The following is a 16,431-nucleotide window of genomic DNA, read 5'->3' on the forward strand; positions in this document are numbered from 1 at the left end:
ATCTAAAACTACCTGATTTGAATATAGTAAGTGGTTGAAGAGCGAGTGACAATGGATCCACCTTAGATGCAATGTGAATTAGAGAGTCCATGATTCAGTCGGGAGCATAACAGACTGCAAAAGCAAGGCAGCGATGTGGATTTGCGTTCCATTCATCAGTACAGTTGCTTGCAATGTGTCCATTCTCCATTTGCTTAGCTTCATCTCTCCCATACATAGGCCTGTGGCCCACATGGATGGACAAATTCGGGAATAAAGGAAACAAACCTCTCAGAGGTGCCCATCCCCCCCAAACCCAGAGGCGCAATCCCCCCCCCCCCCCAAGCCAAAGGAGTAGTTCTCCCCCTCAATTTATGCTGCCGTCTATTTAAAACTACCCTCCCCCCACCAATTTATCTGAAAATTTGTCCTTTACCTCATAAAACGAGCATTCCAATTAAGTATTTAGTAAACTTGAGGTAAAGAAAAACAAACTTGCTGATAATAAAAATAAAATGTTTAATAGGAAACGTTAACAACATTTAACAATACTTCATTAGGTATATCTAACTAATGGACAAATTAGAAGTGTTTCAATTTACATTTCGGAATCTCTATTGTCAACTAACATGTGCTCAGTATTGCAATAGACAACGTCTTCAAAACGTACGACAATATAGGCCCTACTAGGTGAATTACTCTACTCCAACACAGTATTGTAACTGTACAATATATTAGGTGGCGTTAATTTTTACAGAAAAAGAATCTCAGAGAAGAATTTTAAGAAATCAAACAGCTTTAAAAATGCATTAATAATACTTAGGCAAAAAAATTTTTTTTTCAAAATTATAGACAGTCACGAAATAAGACAGACTTGTTGCTCGCCACTCCCTGGCTCTATAAACACCGCCACTCCAAACAACACACTCCAAAAACTCGATTTTACTCTACAAAAATCGCCAGGCAAAATACACACAAAAGGTTTTTGTGACGAAGTAATCTTATAATTAATTTTGATAGCCCCAGGATTGCCTTTTATGACTAATAATGGTAGAAACGCATCTTGTCAGACAATCTGTTTATACATAAAACACGAAAGAAAACAGATAGGCCTATCAATTCACGTGTGTATATTGCCGCGGGCAGGACTGGAAGTAAACTGAATCAGGTTATGACGGAAAGACGTGGTCTCTGGATTGTCGTCTGTGTTAACAAAAGCTGATATTGGACTAGTTGTAGTGACGGAGGAGAGTGTTGAAAATATAATGGGATTCATAATTGAGTTTTCCATTTAAAATTATTGACAATAATAACCAATTTATCCTGCTGGATATAAATTATGGTCTCGAAATTCTACAGTACTGCTCGAAAGGAAATTTATTAAATACTTTGAGACATAAACCTAGGGACAGCGCAAAATCTTTGAGTGAAAACACTCAATTAATTATGAATCCCATTATACTTTTAACACTCTTCTCCTTCTCAGTCACTACAATAGTCCTATATCAGCTGGTGAAAACGCAGACGACAATCCAGAGACCACGTCTGTCCGCCATAACCTGAACCTGATTCAGTTTACTTCCAGTCCTGACGACGGCAATATATACGCGTGAATTGATAGGCCTATCTGTAATCGATTCGTGTTTTGTGTGGTGGAGGTAAAGAACCACCAAAACATATGTAGCAAATAAAATTCGACACTGACACTGGTATATTAAGGATTGTCTGACAAGGTGCGTTTTTACCATTCTTAGAAGCAAATCTTAATTACGAATGGCAAAATGTTGTTGGCGTTGATAGTGAGCTACTTAGAAACACTATTTCAGGCTGCTTATACAAAATTATTCATTCATTAAGACAGCTAGCAAAAAAATATCCCCCCCAAAATTCCCTCAAAAAAAGTCCCCCCCAAAAATTCCTATGGCGCAAACGCGCCACAGTACCCCCCCTCTGGGCACCCCTGAAACCTCTTAAAAAGCATAAAAAAATACTGTAAAAGCAACTGCGGTTGTTATTCAAAGCAGTGTACCATTGAAATCGTACACTGATAATTCTTTGTCCTACTGTTTCAGCCCGTACGTATCTTATCATTTAACTGATTCAGAGCAGTTATATAATTTTTTTTTGGTTTCTTTACCGGTAGTCTTTGTTTTGTAGAGTTTCGCTTGCTGTGCTTTGCCAGAACGCATCTATTGCATGCTGCAAAAACAACTTTACTTTCTTTTAAACTTAACAGTTTATTCTTTCTAGATAACTGACCCCACCTTTCTTTGTGATTTAATAAACACGGTGGTCTTCCTTACCTTACTTCCTTGGCCACTGAAACCTAAGCAGTATTTTTACCTTGCTAACAATACTCTTCTGTTCTATCCCTAAATTTAAAAATTCAAATACTAGTTAACTTTTTAGTCCCCACCAAAATTTGATATTTTATCAGAGAAATCATCAGTAGTTTATCATCACCAATGTTTTGTTCTGAGTTATTTGTTTTTAAATTTGGAACTTAAAAGTTAACTGAATGAAAATGGCCCGATTAAGATTTGTACAATGTTGTCGAATTAGGAGTTACAAATATCTATGAAACTATTTCTTAAGTCTAGTGTTGTATTTAAGTTACCTAATTTTACATTAGGGTATAATTCACTACTTGTAAATATTGAGTGCAACATAAACTTTGTATAATTCATTAAAAAGTAGAGAGATATTTTTATTTAAACATGAATGATGGTGCTAATATTGTTTATTGTACAGGTGAAAAGATATATTTATAATTTTATCATGCTTTGATATGAGAAAGCTTTAAGGAACACAATTTTCCCCTACAAATTGTAGTATACATTATTAATATGGTTTACATCAAAAGATTTTCTGAACAACCTGTAAAAAGAAATCTAAATTAAATTACTGGGTACAGAAGCCCAGATAAACTAGATTCAGATTATAAATTAATGCTCTACTGTAGTTGTTCATCGATTTAATGTTTGTAATGCATTTTGGTTTAAGTTTAAGAAATATATTTGCTGAATTGATTGCTTGCTGAATACATTACACCTCTAAGTTATTTATTTAACACATTTCTTTACTACTTAGGTTTTATTTGATTTACTTCTTGAAATACTTTTTTTTATAAAACTATTGTGTAATTTTATGTATAGATGTATATTACATTTTGTAACCTATATTGCAACTGTTTGTGCCTTAAGTAGTATTTTTATATTTATCAATTGAGCCTGAGGACAGTAAAGTTGTATAAAACTATTTAAATAGTTGTCAAGTTTCACAAACTATACAATCATGTTTCTGTTTGTTTACTTTCTACCTGGAAACTGTCTCTAAATATTTGATCAAAGCATTTTATGTAACTATGTTAAAAGTTGAAAACTATATACATGTTAGTATTATGATTACTGAATCTGCAAGATTGTATCAATAAAATATTTTATCTACCTTGCATTAGTTTATTATTCACTTATTTTTCATTCCTTCTTGTAACTACGTGGGTAAACACCTTTATCTTATTTAATTAATTAATTTTTTATATAATTTTTTTGGATCTAACTTTTAATGTTGGGTTTTTTTTCTAGTTAACTTGTAGTTCTTACATATCTGTTGTATTCAGATAAGATGCATGTTGAACCAACCTGAATATGTTTGCTAAATCCTAATAAATTCCTTAAACCCTTTTCTAGTGTATTTCCCTTTGGGTAAATCACACCGAAAGCGAAGTAGCCTAGGTTTAAAGGTAACAGCTTGGTGTAGGACGGCTAAACTTCGCTTTGTTTCGTGAAAATGTACACCGTTTGTTAAATTGTAAGGAGGGTGAAAATTGTCACTGTTTCTCAGCAATGCATTAACTTATCAACATTTTTTGCTGGCCAATAACTGGCGAGTTACCAAGAGTTGGTAAAGTGTAAAATGATGATTAGTGTAACCGGTAACAATTTAATAAGGTTTTAACAGGCAATAGGTGTTTTCATTGAATCAAAGCAAGACACACTAAAATGATATTTATTTACAATTAATCAGTGAAAGGTACAACAAAGCACTAATCCTTATTAGTGGGTTTGGATTCATGAAACATGTCTGTTAAGTCTTTTGGAACACGAAAAAAGTAACTAAAGAAAAATGTTTTTCTGTTACCACTTAGAACATAATGACTGTCTTGCACCATCACATAGAACGGGTTTCTAAACTTGGTCGGGTTAGCACTTGTGAAATGTACTTGTCTCAAAATTGGGAGGAAAGGATTTAAATAAACACCTATGTATTCCTTTTTTGAGGCATGCTTGTAAATTCTGAAGGGATATTTTAACATCAGTGAAGAGCCAGCAACCACTAATGATACGAGCGCTAAGGAGAAGACCCAAAGTTCTTGTTCGGGATACATGAATTTAATATTACCCTTACCTACAGGCCTTCCCATTTCTAATTCGTCTTTATTGTAATGTCTGTAAACAACCAGTCCCAACAAGCCAGCACCCATGGATATAAGCACTGGGTACCCAATTCTGAACGTTAACTCCCATGTTGCTTTGTAAATCAAATGATAGTCAGGTGGAACATTATCTTTCGATTTCAGCTTCGATATACGTTTCTTCCCTTGGTCTATCAGTTTTCCAAAGTCTTCAAGTCTGCTATTCACAATTGGAGATCTATGAAATTGCCTCATAGAGTGAGTAAGTGTGCTGCGAGGGAAGCTCTTAGGGATCCAATTGAATCTATTCACAATTGGAGATCTATGAAATTGCCTCATAGAGTGAGTAAGTGTGCTGCGAGGGAAGCTCTTAGGGATCCAATTGAATCTATTCACAATTGGAGATCTATGAAATTGCCTCATAGAGTGAGTAAGTGTGCTGCGAGGGAAGCTCTTAGGGATCCAATTGAATCTATTCACAATTGGAGATCTATGAAATTGCCTCATAGAGTGAGTAAGTGTGCTGCGAGGGAAGCTCTTAGGGATCCAATTGAATCTGCAGAGTAATCTGTTACACATCACCAGAACACCTACAGCCATATTTCCAACACCTGAAAGTAATAGGAAATTTTTTTACTTTAAACTAGTAGAAGGTAAACGTTTGTTATAAATCATTATCAAATTCAGCCTATATAACAACCAACAATAAGCCTACCCTTGACTTAAACTTTTGACAAATGGCCTTATGGTCTAAGTTTTTAGTGGATTATGTGCATTTTGGCATAAATGCCATTGTCAGATTCATTTAAGGTTTTTCTGTACGGCGGACAAGGCCGCTAGGGTGGTCTCCTCTCTTAGCCGGTTGATGGCCAATGTCGAAGGGCCTCGGTCCAGCCGTAGAAGGCTGTTAATGTCTTCTATCCAGTCCATATTCTTGCTAGAAGAGGTGTGTCAAAAGTTCACAAACAAAATATGTAAAACACTAAGTTAGTCGACTGCACAGAGAAGTAAGATAAGTTACAGAGGAAACATTCAATCGTACACATAAGTGATGTATAGGGCAATGACCCCCTCAGTCTCCTGCTCTACAACGATCACGAAGGAGGAATACCTTGGGCCCTGTGTGATTTTCACACGGCTCGCCGTTCAGGCTCTCCCTTCCTTGTCACAAGTAACCTATATTTCTGCCCCAACCTACTCGAAACCATAGCTGAAAGCGCATTGTTGTCCCATAAGCTTATATCCTCTGTACCTTAATTTATCTCTGTCGACCTCATTTTGAATTTAAATCAAAATAGATTTCTTTCATGAGTTTTTCTTGCACAGGCAAGACATATGGAAACGCGTCAGACGTGTGTCGACTTCTCGACACATGTCTGGCGCGCCTCCATATCGTCGTCCTTGCTTTATTACGTCCTGGCATAACTAACTTATTCCCAGTTTTTTTGCTGTATTTAATTGTACTTATTTTTTGTATTTAGTTTAATTGTAATCTGGAACCCCTCATCTCTGTCGACCTCATTTTGAATTTAAATCAAAATAGATTTCTTTCATGAGTTTTTCTTGCACAGGCAAGACATATGGAAACGCGTCAGACGTGTGTCGACTTCTCGACACATGTCTGGCGCGCCTCCATATCGTCGTCCTTGCTTTATTACGTCCTGGCATAACTAACTTATGCCCAGTTTTTTTGCTGTATTTAATTGTACTTATTTTTTGTATTTAGTTTAATTGTAATCTGGAACCCCTCTAACTAACTTGGTCAATAAGGTAGGTAACGTTGGTTGGGATAAATTAGTTGATCCTAGTCAGTTACAAAACTACACTGATCATCTTGCTCTATTCATTATTTATTATTATCTCCGGTTCCGCCTCCTCATGTATGACACTACAGAGGGCCCACGGACGATGAGTGTCACTTCTGGTGCTGCCCAAGGTTCCATACTCGGCCCAGACCTAGCTGGAATGTCGTGTATAACAGCCTCCTGAGGTCTGAAATGCCTTGAGGAAACTGTTTTGGTTGGGTATGCAGATTATAGCTGCACATAGCGTTGAGCTGGCTCAGCTAAAGCTGAACCGAGTTATGCGTAACATAAACGCATGGATGACAGACCACGGTCTCTCGCTTGCTTTGAGCAAAGCTGAGATCGTAATATTTACAAAAAAACGGATTGACACCATCAGTTGAGGGTAGGGGCCGTCGAAGTCCAGACCGTTCGTTCTGCCAAGTACCTTGGGGTTATGGTGGACAGCAAGCTTAGCTGGCGGGATCAGATTTCCGTACGGCGGACGAGGTGGACTTCCCACCTCACCCAATTTCTGATGGGTCACGGCTTTTTCCGGTCGTACCTGTTCAGATGGGCAAAGCCGTGTCACCCGATTGCATATACATTACAGTACATCCAGGGTATTCTCCGCACCAAGAAGCTCGACCTTGACCGGGATGCGGTGTAGGTCATAAAGTTTATCTAAATGCCAAAAACGGTGAGAGCACTGAGGGCTTAGGTCACATGTTGGCCTGACTTAAAGTATAATGTGACAAACAATTCCAGGTCTGTGTCCAACAGAGTAGAAGGGGTTTTTAGTGAGTAGTCTGTGATAGATTCAGGAGTCTCACACGACAGGCTGGCTACCTGTGTGCGTAAAAGCATTTTCCCTCCTCTCCCTTGAAAAAAATCTCGCTCCATTCTACACTCATTAAATTTGGGTAAAAGTATGCACCTAGGTGGTGTCCCCATCTCGATTGATAATGAATAATCCTCTAGGCCTAAGTAATGTTAAGTTTGTTTCAAATAATTAAACGTTTTAGTAGGACTATTATCTACTTAACTATCGTACTGAGCAATAACTTACCTGAGCTTTCTTTTCAATCTAGGCCTAGTAAAATTTCAGTACAAACTCAGCCAGCCTGTATAATTGGGTAGACCTATTATTGGGTACAACTATTATTGGGTACATTTACAATTGCATGGTTTTAAACTGTGAAAGCATAATGTTGGCTAAGATTTAAGATTGCTTGAGACTTCAAACAATTTAAGGCCTGCTACTTACTGGAGTTAAAAGCTAAACAGTGCTAAATGTGCATACATTTGATACTTTTTGGCTATCTAAAAGCAAGAAGACATAAACTTAACCTAAACCACAAGATTGAAGTTTGCCAGTTTGCCTATCCATCCTTTGTATTCCGTTTCCGTCGTCCGTCGTCTGTCGTCTACTCCTGCTGCTCAGCTGCTCGAACATTAGTTTTGTTTTGGAGGGCTAGCCATCTGTCTAAGCAGTACAAAATGAAAAAAAAAAACATCAAAACAGGTGACATTGATGTCAATGTCATATGTGATGACTGATAAAAAAAACCATTCGCAACCTCAACTCAACTAAAAAAAACAAGACGTAGACGATAAGGATAAGCAGACCGCAGACCAGCAGACGATACGGGTACGATTCTACGATTACGACGATAGTGTTAGTTGGCCTAGCAAAGAGGTGGACTTTTATTTTTGCGAATTTTTATTTATTTAGGCTAACACAACAAATAAGTTACAGCAACTACCACTCATTTACTCTCTTCTTATTTACTTCCCATCCGATTTCTTAGATCTCGCACACTTAGTTCCGTGTTTGGAGAACCAATAATATAGTGCATTTTTATGGTGATATTTTGGCTAGCATAGGCCTAGTTTATAAAATTTAATTTCTAATCGTTTATATTACGTATAGTCCTACTTGAAGAGATGTCTTCTAACAAAGTTATAAACATTGTACTTAACGAAAGTGGAGTAATTGAAGAACTAAGCAAACTTGTGGAAAGGTTGGCTAATGATGCAATCAAGAGAGATGATGTTTTCAAAGTAGGGTTATCAGGTAAATATGTATTTTTTAAAGATGATTAGATAAGAAGATATTTAACTAACATAGCCTAGTCCTATGCCTATAGTAGGCTACTATCTAGAGCCCTCTATTAAATTTGGTCTTACTGTAGTCTTGATACCTAGGGCCTAAAACTTTAAGGCTAGGCCTACCTTCTTTCCACGCATATTTACCCTAAGAAGGGTTCCAGCTACCCTAAGAAGGGTAGCTGTGACCCGCTAGTGTGAAGGGCTCCATATAGCCTAAGACTCAATGAAATTTTACGATCTGTTGGCTATGCAGTCCTAGGCCTAGAAAGACTTTAACGAGAAGGCGTTATAAAAAGCTCAAGCTAGGTCTAGGCCTACCTAATTTTTGTTTTCACCAGTCTTTAAAATTCGAGTTCACAAATCACTTTTGGCTTTAGGCGGTTGATAGGACTGAAAATCTGTGTCAATGTTAGGCTACCTAATGTAGGTTACAGTAATGTAGGTATGGTATAACCTAGTCCAGCGCTACTGAGCCACTGACTCGCTAATAAAAGAGTTCCTTGATTAGAGAGCTTTTGCTTGCAGGCAATTATCAGTGAACATTGTCTACTACTGTACTCTGCTTTCGACACAGTACTTGAGAAATGACTGTATTATTTTGTTGTTTTGTTCTTGTGTATATTGTATTTGTCTTTTATTTGTTTTTATATTTTATGCAGAATTAGGCAACGAGCCACTTTTTAGCCATTGCCACAGTGTAAATAGTATTGTGTAAATAGTATTTTAGTATTTAGTAATCTGACGCAGTCATGCCGATTTCATCGGTCAACGACATAGACTACAAGTATCAAGTAAGTAAGTAAGTAAGTATGCAATGATGAATTTGACACCATTCTTGTATATACAATTTTATATACTAATGAATAAAGATGTTTTGAATTGAATTTGAATTGAATTAAACCATAACATTCTTCTAACCAAACTCCAACTTATAGGGTTCTCTGACAATTCATTAAAATGGATGAGATCATATCTTCAGGGCCGAAAGCAGTGTGTGTGTCATGACAACTTGAAGTCCGACTGGAAACATGTTCCCTGTGGAGGTCCTCAGGGTTCAATTCTTGGTCCCCTGTTTTTCACAATATACATAAATGACATAACTACAGCACCACTGCACCACGTAAAGTTTCATTTTTATGCTGACGACTTGCAAAATCTGCTTTCATTTTAAAGTCAGTCATACGAATGAAATTATAAACTTAATGAATCAAGACATCGACAACATTGCTCACTGGGCAGCAAAGAATGGACTGAGACTCAATTCTGACAAAACAAAGCCAATCATCATAGGTCACTCACGGTTACTTAGCACACTTGATGTAGACAATTTACCACAACTTACCGTGAACGGAACCACTTTGACATATCAAGACAAAGTAAAAAGTCTTGGTTTGACATTAAACCACACATTAGACTGGACTGACGTGGTGGTAAATACTTGTAAAAGAGTATTTGCCGCCATTCACACACTGAAAAAGATGCAACGACTCCTACCGTTTCATATTAAACTCTTACTGGTCAAATCACTCGTATTTCCACACTCCAACTACTACAACACTGTGGTTAATGATATGACTGTGGCTTTGGCAACAAAACTACAACGTGTTAAAAAATACTGCATTAGATTTTTGTTCAATCTTATACAGAATCTTAGATGGTGTGGTTGATCATGTCACACCATATTACATAAATTAATCAATTTTGAAATTAGATGACATCAGAAAAATCCGAATACTTTCAATTACCGTACTCATTCAGCCATAAATCTTGGAACTCCAAATTATCTAGCCAAAAAGTTTAAATTTTTGTGTGAAAGAGGCGCAAGGAAACATAGATGTAGCCTAATGCAAAGGTTAATTTTATTTTATTCTTTTAAATTCACTTGTGTTTTTTTCTTCCTTTAAATATTTGTGTACATATTCTGTAAATACTTTGTTGGAATAAAGAGATAATTAATTCATTCATTCATTCAATACTCGCTCTGGCTCGTCCACACTGTGTATTCCACATCACAGGACGACTGTTTATAACAAGTCTTTTGTAGTAATTGCATGCCGCCTTTGGAACTCTGTACCTTATCCCATTAAATCCTTAGAAAACCGATCCCGACTGACAGTGGCGCTGAAAGAATATTACCTTAACCGGATGGCCGTGACAAGGCGGGATGGCGTGCATTAGGCCTGGGTGCAGCAGAGGGTGTGTGTGTGTGTGATTGTGTTTTAGGGAAATACATTTATGTAATGTTGTTACACCTAATTTGTTTATTTTAATCTTTGTTGTTTTATTTTGTTAATGTTTATTATTACTGTTAGTTTTTTAGAGGTTAATTGTAAGAAAGGGCCGTGAGGTCCTAAGTTCGCCTCAATAAAGAAGGATTTTCATTTCATTTCATTTCATTACACTGCAGTCGTCTGCTGACGAGATTGGAGAATTTGCTGCCGCAGCTGTGAATTTGGTTTCCACCTGTGCAGGTGCAGCTCTAGAAGCCACAGTTGTTTAAATTTCCTATCTGAAAAACTAACAACATAAATGATCATTTCCAGGTGGTTCACTAGCAAACTTTCTATCTAAAGGTCTACCAAACATTACAACAGAATGGTCTAAGTGGAAACTATTTTTTTGTGATGAAAGAGTCGTACCGTTAGATAGCACTGACTCAACTTTTGGTGTGTACAAGAATTCTCTAATTGGAGCTGTCCCACTCTCAGAAGACCAATTTATCAAAATTAACCCACAGCTTCCAGGTAGGTAATAAAACTGTTAATTTTATTTCCACTTTTCTAGCCTGATTTCTTTTATGAATTACGCTTTTCTTCTAGACATACTTATGAAAACTTACGTTACCATATTAACAATGAACAAAACTAATTGTTGATAAAATAATAAAAATCATATAAAGCAATGCAATTTTTAATTTAGCTGGTACCTCAAATGAGAAGTTAATAAGAATGATATAAAATATCTCTAGCTCAAATATATCTCTTGTTTTTGATTTTGCTAAATGCTGATATAAAACTGCGAGATCACAATAGATAAGTCAAAACAAGCTTAAAAAAGCTTAATCACACAGACTAATGCTAAAATTGGTCCCCACAGCTGAGGAGGCTGCTAGGGATTACATACAGAAGATGGCTGTGCATTTTCCCCCTGATGAGCTTCCCAGGTTCCATCTGTTGCTGCTAGGGATGGGTCCTGATGGACACACTTGCTCACTCTTTCCTGGGCATCGACTGTTAGAGGAGACATCGGTCTGGGTCGCTCCAATCACAGATTCACCCAAACCCCCTCGTAAGTATTTCAACGTAGTTTACTTTGCTTGTTGATAAAAGTGTCGAGAAATGCATTGCTGTTAACTTAGGAAAACGTTAAGCTAATTAGCTAATTTATATCAAGTATTAAATATCACACGACATTTAACTGAGTGTATTTTTTGTTTGCCTTGATTAAAACAGCTGTTATAGCGAATTCTTTTTACAGCAACTTGTGCTTTTCATTTAGGCCCTATACAGTCCACTACAAACAATTACATTCATTTTAATTTGCTTAATATTGTACGCCGTGCGTCAACACTTGTTTATGAAACGTACACTACAAAGCAATAAGAGGTGTTTAGCGTTTTGGAGATTGCTTAAGCTGGAGCGTATGGGACTGTTCCTCACCAAGGGGCAGTTAGGACGAGGAGAATCCTTTCTAAAATCTTTTTGGAAGTTTCGCTGAAAGATTGCTACAGCTTCAGTTATCCAAAGAAAAATTGTTTGGGTCACTAGTAATAATATAATTGTATAATTTCAGCGTCTCGTGTTACCCTTACCTTCCCTGTGGTCAACAACGCGGAGGTTTGTGCTTTTGCCGTGTCTGGTCAAGGAAAAGCAGAGATGGTGAAGGTAGGTTATGAATAGTCTTACTCACAGCGAAGTAAGATACAGAGGTAACACACTTATGGAACAACTGTGCGCTTTTAGCTCTGGAATGGTGGGGCGGAAATATACTAGTAGTACGGAGCAAGGAGGAGCTCGAACAGCTGGTGTACAATAGCAGTTGTAGCGCACTGGCTCTTCCTACAGCATGAGCGCTGTAGTAAGTGATGGTGAGGGGGAGAGGAGATTGGAAGAGGACGACCAATACAATTTGCTCTAGCTACAAGCGACTGGTGATAGACACGACTTAAGAGTCCTTGGAGGCTAGCGTCGATCTTGGATGATTTCAAACCGCTGCTAAAGAGTTCATTATCACAAAAAAATAGTTTTTCAAACATCAAACTGATTACACTGTAAATATCTAGTAGGCCCTATACTGTAAGATTAGAAATGTTGTTTGTTGCTTTTAATGTATTTCCAAGGGAGTCCACGGAAGCCAACGGCCATCTTAGATTTGCCCGCCATAAGAGCAATGTTGATTTTGTTATTTTCAAACAGCCGCTGAAGAGTTATTTACCACCTCAATTTTTTTTTCAAATACCAAAGTTATTATAATTTAAATATCTAGTATACTATGAGATAACTAATTTGCTGTGTTGTTTTTTAAATTGGTTTTTGAGTTAGGCCCTAGCACCTCTAGGCTCCAAGGACTCTTATGTGTACCATTGATTTTTTTCTCTGTATCTTACTTCTCTGGGTCTTACTTTATGTGTTGTAAACAATTCCCAACCAAGAGAAGAAAATCAACACTTTTAGCGAATTTCCCTATAGGGAAGTAGCTATTACCGTAGGTCTCATGGTAAGACCTAGGCCCGGGACCGATTTACTTTTTCATTTTGATGCCCCCAGAGGCCAAAAACACCATTCGTTCAAATTTTTATATATCTATATATAGATATATATATATGTGTGTGTCCATCCGCACGATAACTTGAGTAATTTTTGTCCGATTTTGATGAAATTTGGTTTGAAGGTGTAAGGCGGGATAAACTTGAATGAGTTCGCGAACCAGCATGATCGGACTATGGGAACGGGGGTTTATGGGGGGTTTTATGGGGTAAAAATAGGTTTTTCCCATTTTTGACCCTAAAAACACAAAATTTCACAATTTATTTTTAAACCATTTTGTAAAGCTTAAAAAAATAAATAATTTAGTTACCTAGTATATTAGAGCACTGTTGTATGCCAAACGGTCACGGAGAAAATTCAAAAATAGTGTAATTTAAAATTCCCATGTTATTCTTATGGAGAAAATGAAAACTGTTGTAGTTTGCTTGTTTATGAACATATTTTAATCAAATTTGGAAAATTCATTTATTTCATACTAAACTATTACATTTTACAAAAAAATACCTTTTTACCCTCCCTGTTGCAGCAAACCTAAGTACTCGTTAAACTAATGTTATTTAAATAGGGAATAAATGTGATATTTTTAAGGAGACATTTTAGTGTAAATCCACTCAGGCAAATGGAAATTCGCTAAGTCTGCAGGTTTGCTGCGGTGGGGGTATTTATAGATACTATTTGTTCATTACCAAACTATTGTGTAATCCATATAAAATATGAAATGTAACTGATTTCACAGAATCTGAAACAATTGTGAAGGATATGTCATAGGACTTGATTTGATTGTTATCATTCCAACGTCATGATTAATCATAGTTAAATTAAGGACAGGATGTTTTTTTAATGCAACCAAAATTAAAAGTACTGTGAGACACGTTTTCATGACAAAACAAGTTAATATGTATAATATATAATAATAATAATTTCTATATATATGGAATTATTATTGTACTGCTCATATAATCTGTTATTTACTGTGATGTTTTGCAGCGTATCCTGAAGGACAAAGAGCAGCTGCCAGCCGCCAGGGTGCACCCTACCAAGGGCCAAGTGATCTGGATACTGGACCAACCTGCTGCCTCTCTCCTTTAGTAGCCACACACACACACAATTGTCTACGGTGCTTTAAAACATAGTGAGAAACTCGTACTGAACATTTTTATACTCAAGTGTTAAATTTTGATCCGGATCAATGGACTAGTCATTCCTTTACATTCCACATTTTTAACCCATAGCAAACTTGTATTTTAACGGTTTTATGCAATATTATATTTTATAGTCTATGTTTTGTTGGAATCTTTTATATTTATGTTGGTAAAATAAATGGTTGATTACAATTTGTTTTTGTTTTGTACCAAGTGCAAAAGTTGAACTCCCCAAGTATGGAGAAGAGATATTTCAAGCTGTACAAATTCCTCAGCACATTCTACTTCTTTTAATTAATCTTATAAAAAATCTCTTCATAAATCCATGAAATAAGCCTGATATATCAGGTCATATCCCATATATGTGTATCTTTCTTTCACATACCATGTGGAATAAACAATCAATTAGAAAGAAAGGCCAATGATTGATAATGATTATTAGTATGTAATATTGGGCCGCAGTTACATGGCGATCTTTCATTCCCCATTTTAACCTACATTATATTCACCAAAGAATTAAAATGATCAAACGCTGTTAACTGCTTGTGTAGAATATCCTTTCTCTCATTTTACGTTGATATGATTATGAGATCTGGACCCTGCAAAGACTTCCGGGAGTAAGACCAATGAAAGGGTCACCAAAAGAAGGTGATTATTGCAATAACTGTTTTCCAAAGATTTTTGTTTAAGGAGATGGTTATGAAAGGGTAGTCTCAAAGAAGCGTCAAAGACTTATTATACTTCTTTGATAAAGCCTCCTTGCATCTGTGAGGGACTTTATTGTTCAAAATATGAAGCCAAGAAATAGGAATGGGCATCAGCGTTCCAATTCCTTAATATTTGGAAAATAGAAAATAATCAAAGACAGTGAATGTCTTTCTTTGGAAAAAATGAGGTTTTGTTGATTCTCTAATTATACTTTTAGCATAAGCTTTAACTGTAATTTACGTGGAATGGCACAACAGTTGTTAAACAAAACGTATCTAAGTTTGACTAGATCTTAACGAGATATTAACGGAAATAATGAAATGAACACACTAATCACTCATTAGCATATTAATATTTACAAACCTATATAAATGCATATTTAACATATATTAAGCACTATCTGCTTAAGTTATACTTAGTGTAAACTAACACTGCTCAAATAAATCCTACAAATGAAGTCTTAATCAAAATGCTTACGTTAACTTTTCTTATATAATGTATTTTACAACCTTGTTGAACCAACTAGTGTATGCTGTGATAGTTTTGCAATGTGCTGGATCTTATTTACCACCAAACAGTCCACTCAGCTGGTTTTGAAACCACTGGAAGTTTTGCTGAAGTTGCTGAAACTGCTGCTGGGCCGCCAATTCTTGCTGAGCCAGCCAATCTTTCCATCTCTGCTGCTCCTTCTTCAATTCAGAAATTTTGTCACGCACCTGAAGAAAAAGTTTTCCGCATTATTTCTTTAACTAAAAATTGAAAAGTTTATAGCTTCCCAATAAGGCTAATGAGTAATTTAAGAAGGTTCCTTTTCATTGTGTTGGAATGTTCTTAATAATTTACATAACTCTAAAGCTCGGTCTATTGTTATGACAGAACACTGAAAGCTTAGGGGTTGAAAGATTAATGCAGATTTTTTTGGACGATTCAAACATATTGTGCTATGTTCTGAACTGTTTTGAAGGAAAACTTTAAATTACAGGCTAAATTATAACATTTGTAGCTTTTAATTTGTTGTATTTTATTTGTTGAAAAGTGTGATCAATCTTCCACCTTTAAACCTCAATACTTTTATAATCAATAAAACATCTTAACTCGTCAGATTTTTGATATCATTCCAGAAAATAAGACAGCTTTGCCAACACACATGAAAATTGTATGTGCTCTATGAGCTTTGTATTCTATTCTGATAATTTGTCATACCTTCTGGCACTCTTCTTCACTTATAACTTCTGAAGAGCTTGAGGTTTTTCCATCCTGTTGTGTAAATACTTCCTTTTCACATTTTTTGTCCGTGAGGTGCACCAAAGTCTGAAATGTTTGATACTGTTTAAGTGTAAATTCAAAAAGCACACCCATCAGGCCTATCAGTAAAAGCCTTAATTGTATACCAAAATGTTTATACTGTAAGTAAGCAATGATACAAACCCTTTACATCTCAGTTCTTAGGTTCTATCAGGAAATGTTAACACTATTTAGCTTATGTTATGGTACTTGATCCTGGCTGTTATGGCGTAGTGTCCTGA

The 16,431-nt window shown here is 36.3% G+C and overlaps 2 protein-coding genes and 1 long non-coding RNA gene across 4 annotated transcripts; 1 reads left to right on the forward strand and 2 right to left on the reverse strand.

Annotated features, from left to right (window-relative positions):
• Window positions 1–3,971: 3,971 nt before the first annotated feature.
• Window positions 3,972–7,597, reverse strand: LOC129005439 (uncharacterized). 2 transcript variants are annotated; one of them, XR_008491827.1, is made up of 2 exons: window positions 7,247–7,597; window positions 3,972–5,004 (listed from the first exon to the last, which is right to left on the reverse strand). XR_008491827.1 is itself a non-coding variant. In XM_054434326.1 (2 exons), exons 1-2 carry the CDS (start codon window positions 7,565–7,567, stop codon window positions 4,025–4,027), a joined length of 1,020 nt encoding a protein of 339 aa, XP_054290301.1. In that variant the 5' UTR covers window positions 7,568–7,597; the 3' UTR covers window positions 3,972–4,024. The 2 variants fall into 2 exon arrangements, 1 of the variants encoding a protein (XP_054290301.1); XM_054434326.1 differs by having other exon boundaries at window positions 7,528–7,597.
• Window positions 7,598–7,792: 195 nt separating this feature from the next.
• Window positions 7,793–14,389, forward strand: LOC129005428 (6-phosphogluconolactonase-like). Its single transcript, XM_054434316.1, has 5 exons — window positions 7,793–8,254; window positions 10,833–11,033; window positions 11,386–11,577; window positions 12,082–12,173; window positions 14,043–14,389. Exons 1-5 carry the CDS (start codon window positions 8,125–8,127, stop codon window positions 14,142–14,144), a joined length of 717 nt encoding a protein of 238 aa, XP_054290291.1. The 5' UTR covers window positions 7,793–8,124; the 3' UTR covers window positions 14,145–14,389.
• An 846-nt stretch (window positions 14,390–15,235) lies between these two features.
• LOC129005477 (uncharacterized) lies at window positions 15,236–16,218 on the reverse strand. Its single transcript, XR_008491828.1, has 2 exons — window positions 16,109–16,218; window positions 15,236–15,621 (listed from the first exon to the last, which is right to left on the reverse strand). It is a non-coding gene; the product is annotated as an uncharacterized LOC129005477 (long non-coding RNA).
• Window positions 16,219–16,431: the final 213 nt, after the last annotated feature.

The sequence above is a fragment of the Macrosteles quadrilineatus genome, unplaced genomic scaffold (assembly GCF_028750875.1).
Source record: "Macrosteles quadrilineatus isolate MER2022 unplaced genomic scaffold, UCM_ALF_1.0 Scaffold_21__1_contigs__length_2333173, whole genome shotgun sequence".
Lineage (NCBI taxonomy): Eukaryota > Metazoa > Arthropoda > Insecta > Hemiptera > Cicadellidae > Macrosteles > Macrosteles quadrilineatus.